Raw genomic sequence first — 21480 nt, forward strand, 5'->3', positions numbered from 1 at the left:
CATTGTGTAGTTACATTTTATTTTTGCTTCTAATAAAGTTTGCTACCCCGATCCTCAGACTATAGCACCATAAAAGACATATTACTGCACACAAGATGAACACATTCATGCATCACAAATATTTTGAACATAACCTTAAATGATGCTTGTTTAAATATTTTAGGTTCATTTTTGTATTTCTTTATAAAGGGAAACTTGAATATTATGGATCTAGATCAGGTACTAATGTGGGATTCTAAGAACAAAGATTTTATACCTATGTTTTGTCTTGGATAAATTTGAAAGCCATGTGTCTTACTTTTGCTATGTAATTATGATTTTGCCATGTCTCTATACTTTACATATTTTTGTTTATATTACCATATGAGGCAGTCATTTACAATATTTTTTCTTTAGTTCTTACTCTCTACAGCAACGTTTCTCAACTAGGGTTCTTCTAGAGGTTGCTAGTGGTTCCTTGAGCAATGAGCAATTTAATCCTCTTAGGTCAGTTTAACTGGAGCTAGCCATCATTTTTCCATCTGTAAAGGTGATATTCTTCCCATTGGCCAGCTATGTAAAAGGCTTTTCTCCTACTGACCACCATGCTCATATACTGTGAACCATATATATATCCGGGCTTTCCTGAAGACCCAGGAGCTTCTTGCAAGGGTTTCCCCTTGTTAAAAAGCCTAAAGTCTAATCTAAAAACCAGATACACATACATATCTAATACCAATAAATCTATATTTTAGGTCAAAACTGGAACATTTAAGTCTAATAAAGCCAGTGTTCTTTGTGGGATTCATATAATTATAACCCAGATATGTAAGGTATAATTTTTTTTTACTTGTCCAGTGTTGCAGTTTGTTTCAATCATTTAAAATATCGAGTATGGGGAAAAATTGTGTCTGGGTTCATATGATTAAGAAATGCTTCATGATCACAAAGCAAAACATTAAAATGACATGTCAAATAAAATAACTCATGGGGCAAATTACTGAAATAGAGAACAGAAACATTAGTAAAACCAATGCTGTGTGTTGTGCCCCTTTCTTACAGAAACAGTTTTATATTTTACAAATTATTATTTACCACTTTGACACACAATCATAAATCATAGCACTTTATTAAGCCACTAATGAGTCACTCATTTTTACTATTTGACATTTCTTGTCCATTAAACAGCAATCAGCAAACCTGCATCATTGTTGCTTTACTCTTCATGTTTGCTGTAAAAATTAATATTATTATATTTTATATTATTACTATTCTCTTTGTCATTATTGAGTTTGTAATCCAATACGGGCACTTGTTTGCCTTTTTTTATAAACTGTCACTTTTTTTTTTACAATTTAAAAAATCTTAATGATCATGAACTTAGAACATGATTTTTTCTCTTTTCTCTCCCTTTTCTTTCTCTGCTACTGGTTATTGCTCTTTAGTGGTTTTTGGCCAGTTTGTGTTTTTCCAGACGTCTCTCCACGACGTAATTGAGGTTTATGATGGAACAACTCAGCAGTCGCCTCTCTTATCCTCTCTCTCAGGATCACATTCAGGTACTTTTTCTTAGAGATGCCAATGGGTCATTTAAAATTTGTTTTATATATAGATTTTTTTTTGCCTCTTTCAAAATGATTCCCTAGGGACTGCCCATTTTTTTTTAAACGATGTCCTCTCTTAGGCAAGCAGAATGGTGAAGGATTCTTTAGTAAGTTCACCACTGAAAAGGTAGCAAAAAAAGAAGGAATTCTGTAACAATTAGAATTTATAAAACAGGGAATCTGACATTCACTCAAAGATTCCTTTGAAGGAATCTTCCAGGTCCACATGTTTTATTGACAGTATAGATTCTCCCGATGTCAAATTCCCAGTTTTATAATTAGAGCTCTTAACGTGCTAGTTGGATTTAAAGCAGTTGCAGTCACCAGCCTGTAAATGGCTCTTCGGTGTCTCTTACAGAAGTAAAATATCAGATAAAATTATAGTATTAAAAACAAATATAATAAAACAAAAAGTCATTTAAATTTGTGATTTTTTAAAGCTCTTCATTTTTCTAGATTAATTTTAGTTTCTTTAAATGAAGATCATTTTCTCCGACCTGTAAAAAATAGTTTTAAAAAAGCAAAAAACACTTCCACAGATATTGATTTAACTTTTTTGTTTTACTGACGTTTACTGAAGTTGAACACTTCATTGATTAGCAATCCAAACTTTACCCAGTTACTTAGCCACATAGTTTAAAAACAGGTTGAAAAGAAGACACAAGTCTAGCAAGTTCAACCAAATGGAAAATAAATAAACATAATAAATAATAAACATAGAAAACGTTTTATATATTCTACACAACCTATACAGATGATTGCGAGGAAGGCAGAAAACCCATATAGTATGGTTTCATTTACTCCAACAAAGGAAAAACGCCTTCTTTATTCCCAGAATATTATTAATTTAGATATTAGTTAGGCTATATATATATATATATATATATATATATAGGGTTCACCAACAATAGTGTATCTTCTCCAGTCTTGGGCAGCTTTAATAAACCAGTATAAAAATGACGCACAGATAGTTTTGACAAGGTAATATGCATATTTTTTTTTCATATAATTCATTTTATCTGCATATAACATTGTTATCTAGAAAACAATCAGATTTCAGCAATTGTTGGCATGTTAATAAATTTTGTTTCTGTTGAGTAGGAGAGTCGCTTCCACTAAGTTCTGGTAACCAGATTATTGTTAGATTTACATCTGTTGGACCATTGACCTCGAAAGGATTTCACTTTGTCTATCAAGGTAATTACATATACAGCTTTAACAATACATTGAATATGTATTGTATTTGAAGCTTTCTATTTCATACATATTGATCACAATTTTCAATAATTTTACATAGATCACCAAGGTAATGACAAGCTTACAATAAGGTTTTTCGGTTCTATTGTATTAAGTCCTGCCATTAATTTTCCATTTACTATTATTGTTTTTTTTTTTATTAACAGAATATTACACTATGTGAAATAATATCAGGGTTTGTATTTGTCTGAAGAGGAAAATAAACTGCTCTGTGTATTTGATTAACTTGTCTATTCCTATTTGGTAAAACATAACAAAGTAATTTCAAATGTAGGGTGAACCGAAATCTTGATTAAAACAAACAGATATGCTAATCTTTAAGCAAAAGATTGCAATAAATTATAGTTTTTATAAGCAATCATAGGCAAACTGAAAAGCAAATAAATGATTTTAGGGATTCAAGGTAGATTAATGCAAAAACAAAAACCTAATTTATTTTATATATTATTAAGATCTGTAAGGAAGCCAAAAATAAGTATTGTCCCTTTGGGAATTCATTACAAACAAAAATGATAGGGGATTTATATTCTTTATATTCATATAAAGTAGTGAATTTACCATTTATTAAACATTCACTGCAGATGAAACATCATTATGCATATATTTAAATGATAGTAATTGATTCACCACCAGTGAAGGATTGGTAAGAGTTATAGTCAATAAATGCATTTTTAAATATTATTTTTTCCTATTTATAGTGAAATTGAATCAATATTTTCTTTCAAGAACATTAAATAATAGTATGTAAAAAAAATGCTTGCCGTCTGTTATAAAACAATCAAGAGATTAATCAACCAGTTCGGTCCAATGGCAAGTGGGTAGCCAAACATACTTAATTTGCTAATCTTTGCAAAATGCTAAACTGGCCTATAGAGGATTATTTAAAAAGCAGTGGATCTGTCATTCTCATCAATCATTCTCTGGTGGAGAATTATTAACAGCTTTTAAAAACATATGACACGGGAACATTTTTCACCAGGGAACATTTGGTGGATGTCAAAGTCACTAATTTATAAATAGACCCTCTGATATATATATATATATATATATATATATAGTATTATATTATATTATATCACAATATATGATCTGGTAATATACACAATCATTTCTATAATTTAGTACCTATTAAAAAGGATATCTAAGCTAAAACTATTTCATGTATACCAATTAGTGGTGGCTGAAAAGTTCCATACGAAGCCGATTCTGACTACGATTAAAGCTATTCTGACCTTAGACTGCAACTTCAGAATTTGAGAAATCTGACTTTCAATTCACCATTACTTGTCATTGATAGGTATATTAGGCCACTGGACAAAGACAGTCAATAATAATAATAATAATAATAAAAAAAACTAAATTGGACACCACATTTACCAGCTAGTACACTACAATATAGGATGTTTTAGGTTTAGATTTAGGCATCATTAAACAAAAATGTTTGCTAATATTAAGTACTATTACTTGTTTGTAATTATTCAGGTTATGAACAATATAAAAATTTGGTAAAGCAAAGTCAAGGGGGAAATTAGATGTCACAACTGGATATGTACATCACATTGGGTCAATGGTATAACATGCATCTATGTGTTGAGAAATTGATAATTAATCTGAATATATATATTTAAAAAGTGTTTTAACTTAACTTTTTACAATTATTTGGCACTTGGGCCTTTTGTACCAAGTCCTTTTTCTTCTTTACAAGCCTGTTATAATATTTAGAGGATAACTGTCAACAGATAACAAGAGACAGTTGTGTTTGGAGTATAATCTGTGATGTAGGTTGTGTTTGGTTCTCACTTGAATAATAGTGTTCCATGATCTTAATTTAAACTGTGATGCCTAAAACATGCAATCAGATCTGTATACACTGAATAAACACTATCTCTACTGTCTGCATAAAATTAATTAATAGGTCCCCAGTGCAGCTTTACATAACCTATCCACTGATGGGACACATTTATTCTGGCAATGGTTTGATAAAATAAAATCTATAAGAAGAGGAATGATGAAACAACTATTCTGTTTAGTTGATCACAAATGGAAAATCAATTCTATTGAAAAAAAGTATTCTGTCAATGTATTAATGATAAACATTCTCTGTTGCACAAAAGCTGATTGTCCTACAAACTTGTTGAATCTTTGTCACATGAGATTGAAGATCTTCCAGTCTAAGGTCAGCCATATTGTTAGCTACAGTTGCGCTGAACTTCGGGTATATACAAAATACTCAAAAATAATTCTTAACTCTTAACTTCTTAAAAGAAATTTTAGGTATTTTAATGCATTTTTATGTAACTAGTATAAGTATCTGGATTGTACGTAGAAGTAGCCTTTTGTAAAATCCTGTACATTAGACTGGGACAGGGATGGACAGGACTGGGAAAAAAACTTTTTACCTTCCTATTTGGAAACCTGAGGATAGAGAGGGGGGAGCCAATACCTGAAACAGAAAAACTGGAGTCATACATTACAACACTATATAAGGGATGCAAAAGAAATCACAATTTAGGAATACGAGATGATGAATGTTTTTCTAGTCATTACTTGATTACTACTAATGCAATCCAATTATGGTCTAACAAATTCTTTGGGCAGGTAATGCTCAAAAGCTGTTAAACAATTATCAACCAATATTGGTTTGAGTGGATATTATACTAATTCTTACAGTGAGGTTTTCTTTATTAAAGTGTGTCAGTCACACAAACCACTTTGTAATAAAAGTTGGTACTAAACAAATAAATGTATTAGGCATATTGCTGTTGTGTTTATGTATTCAATAGTTAGTTTTCAAAGTTTATTTTTATTTAAAAAATTTTTATTTATCACATGAAAATCATCTAATAGTGTGTATAGTTCTTTAATTTGTATTTGTATGATATTTACTATACTGTACAGTTTTTCGATGACATGATGGATCCCATGTCTAACAGTCTAAATGGATGCAGATAATACAATTGTTTGTATTACCAGACCATTAAAGACAAACATTTAAGTTCTGCAAAGTCAGAATATTTACAAAAAATGTTTTTCCTATATAAGTTCTGTGTACTTTTTAATGTGTTCTTTTCATTGTTTTTTTAATGTATATATATATATATATATATGTATTTATTAAGCTTCACTGCTAAAAGTGGACCTAAATTAAATATTTTACTTTAGATAAAAGGATAGGTAACCCTTTTATATAAGGTAAAAAAATTAACTTTAAAAAAAAAAAAGACTTAAGCCCCTCCCCTTCTGTCCTTACCATGGCAGTGGTACAGATAGACAAAATGAGAGCACAGAGTTTTCTGCGATACTTATGTCATGCATCCCAGGAGGCTTCTGGCTGCTCTTTCTGCACACGTTGAGCTTTTTTTTCAATGGGAAAAAAGATAATGCGGACCTCACGCATGCACAGTGAGACTGGCACTATTTTTTTCCCAATCTACAGTAGGCTACATCTCCCAATCTTGCGCCTGCACAGTGCGAGATAGAGTGACGCAGGCAGAAGGTGGAAGAAGGGCCAATAAGATGGCAGCAGCTGGGCGTTTCCCAACGACAGGGCCAAGGAGGATTCCAGGACAACGTGTTTTTTTTAGGTTACTTTCACTTAAATATATTACTGCAAATAGACCCTTACAATTATAGAATCTCTTAACTTATCATTAGAGCCATTGAAGTTTAAAGTTTTAAAGTTTAGAAAATGTTATGTATTATATATGTTACTGTATACCAGTGTTTTTCAATCAGGGTTTCATTGAACCCTAATATTCCTCCAAAGGGTTTTTTTGCACAATAAGCAGTTTGTGCCTTTTGGGTCATTTATGTGACATCAATGATCCTTTTGGCTATCTGTAAGGAGATTGTCTTCCTACTGGCCAGCAATGTAACAAGAATTCTTCCTACTAAGAATTTTGGCATTGCTCCAAACTCAGGGTCAGACTGTACCCACTTCATCAGGGAAAAAATCTTTGAATTACTGTTAATAATATCAAAGCCCTCCAAGGAATCACCTATGCACTTCATTAGATTATCATCAGTTACATAATTAAATCCACAATGAATAAGTGTGAAAATACTGATATAATAGAAAAACAAATTACTTTTTGTGAACGATATAACAATCCACAATCCCAAAATATATATACAGTATATACAGAAGAGATCAATTTCATCAAATGAATATACATGTCATAAACAGAAATAAGCCTTTATGGAATTCAAAATGCACCTTAAAATGAGCAGAAGTTAAATTGAAAAAATATGCCAGGTGGGGTAATAATGGGGGTGTCAGGAGATCTCCCTGATTGGAAGCTAATGGACGAGTGCTGAACATGTAAGATTTGTGCTTGCTATATGTTTTGTAATATATTAACTTTAATGAATTAGTAATATATTAATATTATATTATTATTATTGTAATATGTTATGTAAATAATACATACCTTACAATATTAAAAAGTCATCTATTTTGATCCAGAATCTATGATTTTTGATATGTGTATTAAAAGAAATACTGTACTTTTAAACTCAAAACTTTTTAGAGTGATGAATGTGTGATGCTTGTGAAGATGAGGGTCACTGTGAACCAAAAAGACAAAAAAAAACTTTTTTTATGGTAAAGAAATCCTTCTTCTTCTTCCTGGGTTCCAAAGACCATGTTCAGACATAGAAATCACAGGGCAATCTCTGCCCCAGGCATAGTGACATAAATAAAAAATAATAATAATGATAATAATAATAATAATAAAAAAAAGAACTTGATTAGGATAGGGAAGATAAGTTGTATTTCTTCCCTATCCTGTCCAACACCAAACAATATTAAATTGGAGCTCTTTTTAACAATTTAAACAATATTGGATACATTTATTAAATGTTCTGCCAGTTGGCAAATAGGAAAAGGCTGACTTTTTATTCATTTATTGTGTTTGTAATTTTTATTTTTTTTTGTGCACCCACTTATGGGAGTTAGAATATTTTCTGTACTTGTTTCTGTTTACTTCTGTACTTCTGTACATGTTTAAATGGCTAATACCGGTATGGTGTACTTAATCAAAAACTTGATAGATTCTCTATAGATTACAGTTTCTGTCATTATCCTATTTATAAATCGATATGGAATTTAATAATCTTGTCCTGGCATATTCCTGGCACAATTGCCAAAAACAAAATGTGAGTCACATATATTGTAAAAATATTATGCCTGAAGCTATCAGTGACATTTTGTAACAAAATAATATGTCTGCAGTAATAAACCACCAGACTAATGTTAAAGTTGGCACTAATTTAGCAATATTGAAAGTTATAAAATGAATTTATTGTAAGAGTTCAGATTGGTGGAGAAGTTACAGTATGGTTAGTGCTTCTACACGCCTCTGAACTGCACCCATGCTGCCCATGAAAATTGAATTTTGTGGGCTGTAGTGAGTTGTTATATACTGCCCACTATAAAATGTTGAAAATCTGGTCCCTACGAACCAGCACATCAGTTGGGGAAACTGAGCAGCTGGCAAGGTGACAACCACCAGGACCCACCTGGAAACAACTAGTCCCCAAAACCTGCCTAAACAAACTCTTAGATACTTTTCAGTAAATTTTGGATATCTGACATCTAAGAAAACTTTCTGCAGTCTTAGTGCATCATTGGTTCTCTGCACCTGCTGTACAATTCCTATTGGAGCCATTGGAGTCAGTACCCAGCCCAGTAGAGTTTCTTGTTTCTAAACCTTTGATATGTAGGCAAGGGAGCCCTAAAGTGCAGCCACAGGAAAACCACTAAAAAACTCACATACTGTGTAGTTCTGTTTAGCAATTATTTAGGATTTACATTCGTCTGTCACATTGCACAGATGGGGAGATTATGAGATTTTTGCTATTACCGGATCAGATCTCTGGTATTGGACAGGGCTGATGATGCTGATTTATTACTAAACAAAATCTGGTGATAGAGAGGTGACAAAAAACTGATAAATTGATAAACCAGGGTATACATATATTATTTTAATGGAAGTGAATGCATTGTGGTAAATGTGTGAACAATAAGGGAATATATTAGTAAAACATGAAACATATATGTTTATAGATTTTCTATTGGTGTGCTGTCCAAAGTCACTGCAGTTGCAAAAAATTTCTGAAAAATATCCAACACGGTGGTTAGAAGCAACAAATGTCGTTCATGATGTGAATTTTGTTTTTTCCCAAAAAACAGCTGGAAGCTGCTGTGTACTAAGCCACTATGTCACTAATGCGAGTATCGGTTATCCATTGCTGTCAACTATTAGCCAATAGAAACACTAACCGCTGTATTCCTTGACAGTTACCTTACATTCTTGTGTTTGAGTCCGGATCAATCAACTCAGCCTGTTGACATGCATATTGAGCATCGGCTACCTACTGTAAAGAATATATACTCAATTTTTAAATATAGCTTCCCAAGGCTAGTTGGCGTTGTGGATTTCATCTTAAATAACATACCAAATTAACTAAATTCTGGATTATGTAAATCAGTGTCCAGCACTTGACATATAGCTTGGTGTTCCTATACAGGTTGGTAACAGGCTGTTTTTTCTCTGGAGGATTCCAGTTGTAAGATCTTAAAGCATAGCTTTTCCAGCCCATGTCTAAGCTTTGGGGTGTTCCGACCCACATTGGAGTTTTAGATGTTCCCATTAATCCTTTTACATTTTTAATATAAAATATTTCAGGGACATTGATTATAAGTGAGCAGATCAAGATTCTCTCATATTATAGAGAATGAAACAGGATAAGGGGAACACTCAAGACTCCAAGATGAATGGAAATACTTTTGGCCTGATTTATTTAAGCTCTCCAAGGCTGGAGAGGATACACTTTCATCAGTGAAGCTGGGTGATCCAGCAAACCCAGAATGGATCTGGTCCAGGATTCAAAACATTTGCTAACAAATTACAATTGACTTTTAAGGAATCCATTCCAGGTTTGCTGGATGACCCAGCTTCACTGATGAAAGTGTATCCTCCCCAGCCTTGGAGAGCTTTAATCAATCAGCCCCTTTGACTTGACTTTCAAGATCTTGTGTCTTAAAGCAAATGTGGTTGGATAATTTACCATTATCTATCAAAGATTAACTAGTTATGGGTGTACTGAACCTTAAATAAAAAGCATGTTTAGGAGACAATGAGAACCCCTCTCCTATTGTGTGTAAATTCCCCCACCTACTAGATTGTAAGCTCTTCAGGGCAGGGTCCTCTCCTTCTGTATCACTGTCTTTATTAGTCTGTCATTTCCAACCCCTATTTAATGTACAGCGCTGTGTAATATGTTGGCGCTATATAAATCCTGTTTATTAATAATAATAATAAAAATAATAATCTGTCTAGAAAGTAAAAATTTTGGACCACTTGGGAGACTTTTCTAAACATGACAATAATTTCAAATCTATCTGTTTTCCATTGGATTTACCAAATGAGTTCTAGAATGTTTCATGTGATTTAGGTTTAACTGTAATCATCTATGCATCTGAATATGCAAAAATTAAAATTCTAAGATCCCTGATTTACTTGTACGACTTGAGTTTATACAAACCAAATGAGGTTCAGCATGACTGTCAAGTGGCCCTTTAAAATGTCTGGTAACTATAACTGCAAAGAATCAAAACCATAAATTAAATCAGAGTTAAGGTTAGCAGGAACACTGAATTATTTACTTGCTGTGTGAATTTTCTCTTAAAACTCTGTTATATTTATTTTGCAGCGGTTCCTAGGACCAGTGCAACTCAATGTAGTTCAGTGCCAGAGCCGCGTTTTGGGAAAAGGATTGGAAATGAGTTAGCCGTTGGATCTGTAGTTTTCTTTGAATGTAACCCGGGATATATCCTACATGGACTCGTGTCCATCAGATGTGATGCAGTACCCAATGCCCTGGCTCAATGGAATGACACTTTACCGACATGCATTGGTGAGTGACATAAAGCAACACTTTTGTGTCAGCTTTTAAAAGATGATGTATTGACCTGACTTTTTTTTTATTCTTAAATTCAGACTTTTCAAACACTAATTCAAACAAGTAAACTTTTATTTCAGAAAAGCAAGATTAGAAGTCTTCCCTGTAGGAGTCTGTACCAAAGTGTTCAGTTCATTGTGTGTGTTACTTTGGCATCTAAGGAGAGTCAACGTAGTTTTTATTTTACAGCAGCCTTTGATTTATGTAACAATATTTGACATATGGATCCTTGTGAACAAAAAAAACAAGAAAAAAAAGACGAGATGGTAGTCAAGAATAAGACATTGTGCTCTGTCAAATATCAATCTTAGTTCATTCTAGGACTACCTGTGATATAAATAGTTGTACACAAAAACTTTTCTAAAGTGTAATCAACTGTGATGTTCTCTAAGATGTGTTATATGTCTTTCATTGAAAATCAGGACATGTTTATTGTTTTTTCAATGAAGTATTCAAAGAACAAAACTTTCAATCTCTTCAGAGACAGCTACTTTATTCTTATCAAGGTAAACCATATATATATTTCTTTTAAGATATATAGGAAAGTAATCCATGTTTGTTGAGTGATTTACCACTCCACTATTTGCTAAAAGTGAAATGTTAGTTTTCATGTTACCGACTGTAAGAAGATGGGAATATTTTTGAGACTTCAAGTGTTAGGAAGGGTTAAAGAAGGATACAAAACTCTTGGGTGCTGCTTTAGAGTTTCCATTTTCACGTCCTCCAACTGGGAAGAATAGTCAGGCGGGGAGAAAGCTGGCATACACATATCCAGAAAATGACAGTATCAACACTCAACATAAGTGATCTCTGCAGTTAACAATCGTACACTAAACTCAACCATATTGTTACATGACCATTACTTGCTGATTTCCGTCTAAACCTACTTTTTATAGTATACAATTAAAATCATGCATTATTTATTAGGATAATACATTTTGTAAATTACCAGCTGTTTTTTTTTTCATGACCTGTTGGGGTAACAACAGCCACAACTTTCTTTTTATCAGGTCACTCCCACCCCAACAAGTGTGACACAAGTGGGGCACATGGTGATCAGAAGGTCACCGACTATAAAAGGGTTTCTTAACCAGGGTTCCTCTAGAGGTTGCTAGGGGTTCCTTAGGCAATGAGCAATTTTTGCCTCTCAGGCCACTTTAACTGATGCCAAAAATCTTTTTGGCTATCTGTAAGGGTGACATTCTTCCCACAGGTCAGCAATTTAGGAGGCATTCTTCTTAGTGTCCACCACACTTACATACTGTGAGCTGTGGATATATAAATTATACCTTTTAGTCATAGCCAAACAGTGAGAATAATAATTTAAAGCTCAGGAGGCTATCCCATAATGACCTAGTCTACTGAACATTATTATTAATACACAGTATTACGCAGCGCTGTCCAAAGTCCATAGTCATGACACTAACTGTCCCCCAAAGGAGCTCACAATCTAATATCCCTACCATATTCATATAATTTATACAGTCTAAGGTCAATTTTGGGGGGAAGCCAATAAACCTAACTGCATGTTTTTGGGATGTGGGAGGAAAGCAAAGTACCCGGAGGAAACCCACGCAGACACCTGCAAACTCCATGCAGATAGTGTTCTGGCCGAAATTTGAACCTGAGACCTAGCACTGCAAAGGCAAGAGTGCTACCTCCGAACCCCCATGTTGCTAGGGGTTCCAGTGGGTAGTTTTTGACTCTCAGGTCAGTTTAGCAGATACCGATGATCTTTTGATTTTCTGTAAGCGTGACATTCTTCCCACTGCCAAGTAAAGTAGAAGGTATGTTTCCTACTGACCACCATGCTAATGTACTGTGGGTTGGGGACATAGTACTTATAGCTGGGGATCACCATTTTGAAAATGGTGAAAAACACTGCCCTACAGCGATGATGCAAAAAGTGGTGCTTTTATAGTAAAAGGATTGCTGAATATTCAAGCAGAGGCAAAGAGGTGAAGGACCTGGTTCATCCATAAATGGCTTGAAGGCACCAGTAAAAAAAAGGGAGAAGGTGAGTATTTTTTTTTGCGATCGACGCTGGATCATCGCACGGAGGGAGAAGAAGCCGGCCGGCTTAGAAGAAGAAGCAGGCCGGCTTAGAAGAAGAAGCCGGCCGGCTTCTTCCCAGAGAGGACACCCGACGCTGGAGGACGACGCTGGAACACGACCGATGGATGATTGCAGCGGGACCAGGTAAGTGATCGATAAACCCAAACTTTTCTCACTGTATTTTCATACAGTGAGAGAAGTTCGGGCTTATCGAATATAGTAACTTTTTTTAGCCCGTACCAAGGTCGGGCTTATCGGTCAGGTGGTTAAAAGACAAATGTAAAAACTAGATTTAAAAAAATAATAATCATATAGAGAGAATAGATGACTTTGTAGTGATACTTTCATTTTGCTGCTTTTTTTGTGATGGACCAATGTTCCATCTAAGGTGAGTAATCTTGTAAGATGTAAAGTGTTTGCAGAACGTCCTCCCTGACCTCTAAAATATCTGTTCTTCCACTCAGATATCAGTTGATTATATGTTGCCGGCAGCACTGGAATTTTTACTTTGCTACAAAAAGTGTTTATTTTCCAAAGTATCATTTAAAGGGACTTCTTAAGCATCTCATGGAAAAATATATTAAAACAATCAATTGCATTTAATTAAAAATACTTAATCACATTGCCCTCCACTGAACCATTTCTGCTTCTAATGAAATGCTTAAAATCCAAAATCAGCCATTAAAGAAAAGTCCAGTCAATAAATAAATTCAGAGAAGTCAGAAAACATGCAAAACTGGAGGATGAAAGTTACAGTAACAGCAGTAGTAATGTGACAGATAATGTAGTTTTACTCAGAGAATTATATAAAAGCAAAAAAAAGAAAAAGACATATACAGCATTATGTCCCTATCATTAAAACATGTTTTTTTGCTTTTTGAACTCCCCCTGTAAACTTTTATTCCCTGTAAAATCAGAAGTAAACTAAAAAAAAAAACTCACCTTTACTTTTGCAAATCTATCGATTCCTCTGGAGGATTTCTGGATTGAGTCCCACGTTGTCCTAGAATTTTTTTTGTCTCTGCACAGAGGAATTGCCAGGTCCCACCATCTCCTTAGACCAGGGGTGTCAAACGCCCCCAACGCCCCCATCTTTTTTTTGGCCCCCAAAGGAATCCTAAATAGGAATTGCACCTGGCCCGCCGCTGCGTTAAAATAGCGCCGCTACTACAATTACCGGCATCACTCGCTTCTATAGACCAGCAGGCTCTCTGCCTATGTGTGGCCCAGCATTGGACTGTTTTATAGACGCAAGTAATGCCGGGAATTTTAGTAGCGGCGCTATTTCAATGAAGAGGGAGTTCCAGCGGCGAGCCACTTATAAAATTTAGCTCAGCATTGGCCGCGTCTGGCATTTCCAGCACTCCTCCTCAGCTGTACTTTTCCTTACTACTCCAAGGCATGGACTTGAATGGTTGGATTTTCAGAAGAATATTGTTTATTAATATTGTTAGCCTGTGCAAAAAGGTTACTATTGAAATTTAACTCAGAAGGCCACAAATAGAGAAAGAGGCATAGGGTTTTTTCTTAAATAAAATTAAAAAAAAAAAGGTATTCCTTTTTCTCTAATATAAGCTTGTTCCAGATGGAACGTGAAGCAACACCTCTTTGCTTCTGTATGAAAGGGGTTTATATCTAATGAGAAGGAAAACATTCTTCAATTTTTTCAATAAATTTCAACTTTGTCTTTAAGTTTTTAATTTTGGCCCTTTGTGTATTTGAGTTTGACACTCCTGCCTTAGACCTTCTTTTAAATTCTGCCACCAGAACACACACTGTGCATGCACAAGATCAAGTGGTGCAGCCTGCAGGGAAGAAAAGAATTCCAATCTCACTGCGTATGCCTGGGATTGGCATTTTCTTTTTCCCCACTGAAGAAAAAACAAAATCAGCATGCGCAACCGGAGCAGCCAGAAGCCTCCTGGGATGCATGACAAATGTTTTCCAAGAGGCTTTACGCTCCCATTGTCCCTTTTATGTAAGATAAAAGTTTAGTTTAGGTCTTCTTTAATTCTAATGGCAGATTTGTCATTTTTTTACTTCCCATTAGAGGATGACAATTCTGTTAATTTTTCAATAAAATAACAAAGCACCAATGTCACCCTATAGATTGGGTAGTTTTAGATGGAAACTGACACTTTTTAAAAGGTTTCAGCAAGGGTTATATGCTGCCAACCTTGGATGCCAGTAAAAGAATGTGAACAATATATTGTAGCACCTATAGGTAGGAAACAAACACCATAAAAGCAATTGTCAAGGCTTTGTTGGCGTTTAGAAAAAAATCAGCTTCAGACTTTTCCCTTCTATAAGATTGTAACTAGAGTGTTGCTCAAGTTTGCCAAGTTTGGTTCAAGGTCCATTGGGTTGAACCAAGGCACAAATTCTGCAATCAAAGTATGTCTAGGTTCATCCGTATTAGACAATACAATTTACTAAGCAACACAAAGTGCAATGCAACCATAGCCTTCATTTTGGCAGGGAGCCACTATAGGCTCTTCCACTTGCCATGCCCCTAGTTTTGGGTTGTCTGACTTCCAAAAGTTCCCAATTGTTCTTGTCACTCTATTGGGTCATGGATAAAATCATGAAGGAGACTGAACTTGATGCACTGATGTGATAACTTTATACATGAGGCACACCCAACCCTGCCTGGGATTTTAATTAAATTCTTTGCATTGGCAGTACACCAGGCCACTGTTGTATGTAACAGCTGCTTACATTTAAACTAATGTTTGTCTCCTAATCCAAAGCCCGGGAATCTGCAGCAAAGGTATTCTAAATGCCACTCATTATATAATTATGTAAGCCAATGTCTACTTTAAAATGAACATTTCTGGATAGTAAAGGATATATATAATTACTCTACCACCATATTGCCGGCCTGGGATTTTTCTGTTAGCTTTAATCCAGAGCTGTGTTTAATTCTATCCCTAAATTAAATATTAAAAATTAAATCCAAGTAAGTTGATATACTGCAATCTAGAAATGTTTACCAGATTGCAGTAGGAGCCCCAGAAATACTTTTTCTTCCACAGAAGAGTTGTACTTTAGGAATTTAAAACCTAATTCTTGCTCATAGTAGAGTGCACTTTATGTGGATAAACCTTGTTGTGCATCTAACCACTTTCTCTGATTCCCCAGCACCATGAAAGCAGCAATGCAATTATTCATTATATGATGTAGTGTTTTGTATAATGAAATGAAACAAGAGATTCAAATCCAATTATTTATCAATCCAGCCGTAATATATGCCGTTAGGATCAGATAGAGCTTGATCTGTGTTTTAAATGAAGTATAGAAAAGCCTACATTAAATTGCTGTGTGTCTCTGGTGTCCCCTGGATTGTTTCACTTACAGATATCAGTCATCCATCATCCGACACAGCCTTTGCTGGTAATTATTTAAACATTTTAATGCCACTGATTTCATATCCATTCAATCTCCCACTGATACGATCAATTATGCATGGCACAAGACATTGCTGCCGTAATCTTTACAGGGTTAAGTTGTATTGTTCTACAAATTCCTGGAGTCTCTCTGCATTTAAAAAATGCTTCTGAAAGAGTTGATAATGCTGGTTGAAGGCAGTGATACATTGTCTTGTGATGCTAATGACAAAGAAACACATCAATCTCAGTTTTTTTAGACTGATGAAAGCAGGCAGAATAGCTGGGTCTGGGTAGAAGGTTACATCTCGCCTTCTGTGCTCCATTCCATTCCGTGATGACCTCAAATAATTTCTGTGTTCTTGGCAGTTATTGGTTTGACTTCATTTTAAAGGATGGAGACTAATAGCTCTAAATTGCTAGAAGATGAAAGTTTTTACTGTGTTTTAACAATGATGGTTGTTTTCTCCAACTCTTATTATTAATGGATTCTGGTGAAAACAACACATTTTTACGGGACAATTGTATAACAGCAATCTTTCAGTTCTACTGAAAGAAAAACACAAAACAAACACAAAAGAAAAACACATTTCCAACCCATGCATATCAGAGTTTTGCCTTATTACTGTTTTAAGTTGCCATATATCAGCAAGATAACTGAAATAAAACTGGGATTGTATTGTGCTACTCTGTAAGGAGACAAAATAAGATACAGCCATAGGGGCTTATTTCTAAATTAGTGGTAGATTGCTTCTTAAAAGATGCATAATTCTAAATTATAGCAACATGTTCTACAAATGTGCTTTGTGTCATCTTGAGGATTTTGAAGCAGACAGTTTATTGAAAATGAATACACATAGATTAAAAAAAATTAGTCATCTGACCTATCAATGTCAATTAACCAGCTCTCCTCTAATACCAGCACATCCCTCCATGTCCACTATGCAGAGAATGCATTGGGATTTCTACAGCCCTTGTCCCAGTTATAGAGTTCTCTACATTATTAAGCATGTGGACTTCTGTGGGGTTTTGCTTGATGAACACAGCAGCCCAGTTAGTGTAAATGGTATGGGCAATGATGTGCATAGCACAGTGTAGTATAATGGAGAGTATAATAGAGAGTGGATATCTATGTTCTATTATAAATGAGCACCACAAGTGGGATGGAGCACAAGACAAATGTTAACAGTAAAGAACTGTTCTCTAGTAATTAAATATGTGGACCACTGAGTTTTCTTATTGCACATTCATGCTTGTACTGACCTAAACCTTTCAACTAAAAAAATTCAAGCCGGTTGTTTATTGCAGAAGGTACAGGCTAGGCTATGTCTTTTTTTGTAATAAAACAAACATACCTGCCTGTTCTCAATCTTCTCTTGAATGTATACTGAGCTACGCATGCGCAGTTCTAAGTGCAATCTCAGCATAGCTGGCTGCCGGGAATGAATTGGCTCATGTGCGCATGTGTGGGAATTACATCATTCCAGCCTGGCCAATCAAAATGGCTGAAAATCCTGAACCTGAAAGTTGACTGGGTAAGGATGACAAAGCCAGCAAAGGCAGAAAAGTTTATTTTTTTGAGACTTAGATAAGGGACGTAGCCTGTCCTTTCTGCAATGAAGAACCTGCCTGCTCTCAGTTTTTAATTGGAAGGTTTAGTTCTGTATATTGATGCAGATGTATAGAGGAAGTTGTGCATACCTTCAGTTACAATGACCAGTAGAAATGGGATTTTATTGTTTTAACATTGCTCTTATGCAGATACTGGCCTAAAATGTATGCAAAGAGAGTAATAGGTGGTTTGGGCTAGCAATGGATAAATATGCCAAGGATTTATTCATTTTGTGTTTTATTACATTGTATTTGTATTTTATACATTTTCATTTATATATTTTATTTGAGCACACACCAGTATTTGCCACATTTTCTGGGAACTTGGTGTAAAGGTGCACAGCGATAGTGCTTTTTAGGGATTAGCGAAAAATAAAACCCTCATTAAATTTCTTCCCCTTAGAAAAAATAGCAATGAGATTTAGGATAACTCTTCAAGGCATGGATCAAAAATAGTAGCATTTTGTCAGTTTTTTTCTCCAAATGTAAATTTTGTGTTATAAACAAAAAAGTATCATTCTAGTTCAAAAAAGGCATTTGCAGCTTTGTAGATATTTATCTGTTTTTTCTACAGTTTAAAAATTATTTTAATGGAGAAAGTCAACTTCAACAAAGATAGGCAGTCCAAACATGAAAAAGGCTGAAACCCAGTGATGTATATTAATGTATGAAATAAATGTATATATTATTTTAAGAATGTAGAACTTATCTTTAGTAGATATAAAGAAATGCCAGGACAGGTGATAGACTTTGAAGCCAAAGGAAAGCAAATCTCAAGAGATATCGTATTCATTTACATCAGATGCAAGAATTAGTTTTTTTGTGGAAAGCACAGATCTATAATACACTAAAGTAATAAAAGTTAATATCAAATTTTAGTGCAGAAATTTGGCATAGCTTCGCATCTACAACTTCTGTTATGTTTGATCCTCCCCAAAAATGGTTTGTTTTGGTATTTATATGCAGTTTTTTTGACAAGTTTAGATTTAATAAATCTGAAAACTATCATATTGGTTATTCAACATAGATTTAAAAATGACATTTACTTTTGCTCTTTGTCTATTGAATGCATTTATCTGGTGTTGTATACAGGCGTGTAAGTGCCATGCAGTTAACAGCTATGCAGAACTGCAGCTACGACAATTTCTTCTATGGGGTCTCTGTATTTTGAAATCATAAGCTTTTTGGGGATTTAAGTGCATTTTCATATGACAAATTGTGCAAAATGAAATATAATGGTCCTGTAAGCAAAATAGTGCCAAGCGTATCCAAATTTGTAATACACTGCAGCTTACAAGTTGTTATGTGTAATGGCTATTTCTTTTTATTTGAATTATTCATGTTGATCCTGCAAATAACATTTCCCATCCTAGAGAATTTACACTTAAGGCCATTTCAGACTTAAAATATATTAAACCTAAACATTTTCCTGAAGGCCCAGCTTTGTTCCCAACCACTTCCATTTATTTGAATGGAAGCAGTTGGGAACCATTTAGTGCATGCAGTTGCGGCCGTGGTTGCAATGGTTTGCTTTCTAGAGGCAACAAATCCCTTTTGGCAGCCTGGTTGCTTTTTTGCTCTGGAGCCAGAACTGCAATGTAACCACACAACAACGTTACATAACTGTACAACTGCCCAGTTGACAATAAAAACGGAATAGTAGTTAAATAGGGGTGCCTGGGAGCAATTAACTGATTTTACCAACAAGTCTGAAAGGGACCTTAGTCCACATTGGCCATGGAATCAGCAATGGTTGTCCCAGAATAGACTAAAACATGTAATCCTCTTTTTATCTCCATCCCATGGAGGGGTACCAAGGTTAGAAGTTAATTTAAGGAAGATGACCTATTACTTTTAGTTTAGCTCTTGAGAAATGACTTGAGATGGTCAATGGGATGCAGAAAATTTCACCTTTATACAAATCACATCAGAATTATTTGGTTTATTCACATAGTCATTGTAATGTGTATATGTTGTTTGCATTAAAGCTGACTTAAAATCAAAATAACAAAAAGTCACCAGGAGGTAGTTAACACATAAAATTAATAAATAAAAAGCTGGGCTCTTGGTGTCTTTTTAAATTAGCTCTACCCTGCACAGCACATGCACTGTGTAATATAGAGCTCGGCAATGTAACTCCTGTGCAGGTGAAGTTACATTATCAGTGGCCATCCAATGTCTGAAGAGCATCACAATCTTCCCAGAAGTCCACTGTGGAGTTGAATTCTTTTAAAGTCAAATTTCTCTCATTGACCATTTCTAGAAATGACTGAAGCCCTGCATGTATGGCAAAATCAACAAGTATTTCCTATACTTGCAAAACATTTTCTAAGCACTGGTAGGTTTCAATGTATTTTAAAGTTTTGTTCCTGAGTTCAGATATACTTTAATGGCCTGAATATTGTATGTACAGCTCAAGCCGCTCAAACAAGTTCTGAATTCATAAATTGACCAGTCAAAGTAAAATAATGTAAGTTAGGAATTTAACTTTAGGAACACATAATACCCGCAGTTCTGCAATTAAAGCTTGTGAAACGTTACCTCCGGAATCCACTGCAGACCTGAGGTAGTAATGCTCCTGAGATACACAGGAAATAAACTAATTAAAATATGCTAAATATATTCAACTGATTAAAATGCTGAGATATCTCAGGAGTACAGCTTAGAAGTCTTTACCGTTATTTGTAGATACTGAAATGTTATCAGGAAAAAAACATGACATTAACCAAACTCTAATGCTTTCCATTACAGCTGTTATTTTTGCATACAGTATCATTATCTTGGTGAAAGTGGGGCTAATGTCGAGCAAAGATTACCTGTTGCCGATTAGGCAGAGTTTATTTAGTGACTGTGCGCAGATGGCTGAGGGCTCGGAATAACGTCCCAGGGAAACATTTTGTTTTTCCAGGGAGCCAAGTGCACAAATCGAGGGAAAGTTTCACAATATGGTTTAAAATTCAGATATTTAACAATAATGAGTTCCTGGTGTCAGAGAGCAAATGAAGACATGCCAGAAACAGCTTTTACTTTTTAAATGAATTCTAGCATTGTGAGTCATCCAATAACCATTTTGCCTACAGCTGCATTGATGTTGCGTAGATGTGGGGCTTTTCTGCACATTGTGGATAATTCGATTAAGTGCACCAGATGGCATTATAACTCGTTAACCAGGGTAGTATGTATGTATATCGGGTACTTGTAGACACTGATCTTCATGAGCACAGATCTTTAAGAGGACCTGTACTGGTAAAACTGTGACACAATGAAGCATGAAATGTGCAATGGACTAGTCAACCAATGATTTCCCTGCAGTTATTTTATCCATTACTTACCTACAATGTCCTGGTATGCTCTGTGTCTTTATGAGAAAAAAGCCACTTTGGTTGTAACAAGGCTTTGTTTGAGCTGCTCCATTGTTAACTGGGGAATTGATGACTGATAGAGGAATAATTACGTAGTGGCAAGAGATATACCGTAGATGTAGCACATATTCACAGAAGCAGGGAGATACTTGCACTGGAGGTTCCCAGGTCCAGCTTCTTCTTCAGGAAGGAGAACAGTGAGTAGCACAGTGAAGAAAACATCAATGCTCACTCCAAAATTTCTAAGACAAGTAGTCAGCG

At 34.9% G+C, this 21480-nt stretch overlaps 1 protein-coding gene across 1 annotated transcript in view; it reads left to right on the forward strand.

Moving 5' to 3' along the window:
* The window catches only part of CSMD3 (CUB and Sushi multiple domains 3), a 297101-nt gene that overhangs the window by 137562 nt on the left and 138059 nt on the right, over positions 1–21480 (forward strand). The window contains exons 24-26 of the mRNA XM_072413237.1: positions 1425–1538; positions 2685–2780; positions 10557–10760. Coding sequence (XP_072269338.1) covers positions 1425–1538; positions 2685–2780; positions 10557–10760 — 414 coding nt within the window. The remainder of the gene's footprint in view (positions 1–1424; positions 1539–2684; positions 2781–10556; positions 10761–21480) is intronic.

Source organism: Pyxicephalus adspersus, chromosome 5 (genome assembly GCF_032062135.1).
Source record: "Pyxicephalus adspersus chromosome 5, UCB_Pads_2.0, whole genome shotgun sequence".
NCBI classification, from domain to species: Eukaryota; Metazoa; Chordata; class Amphibia; order Anura; family Pyxicephalidae; genus Pyxicephalus; species Pyxicephalus adspersus.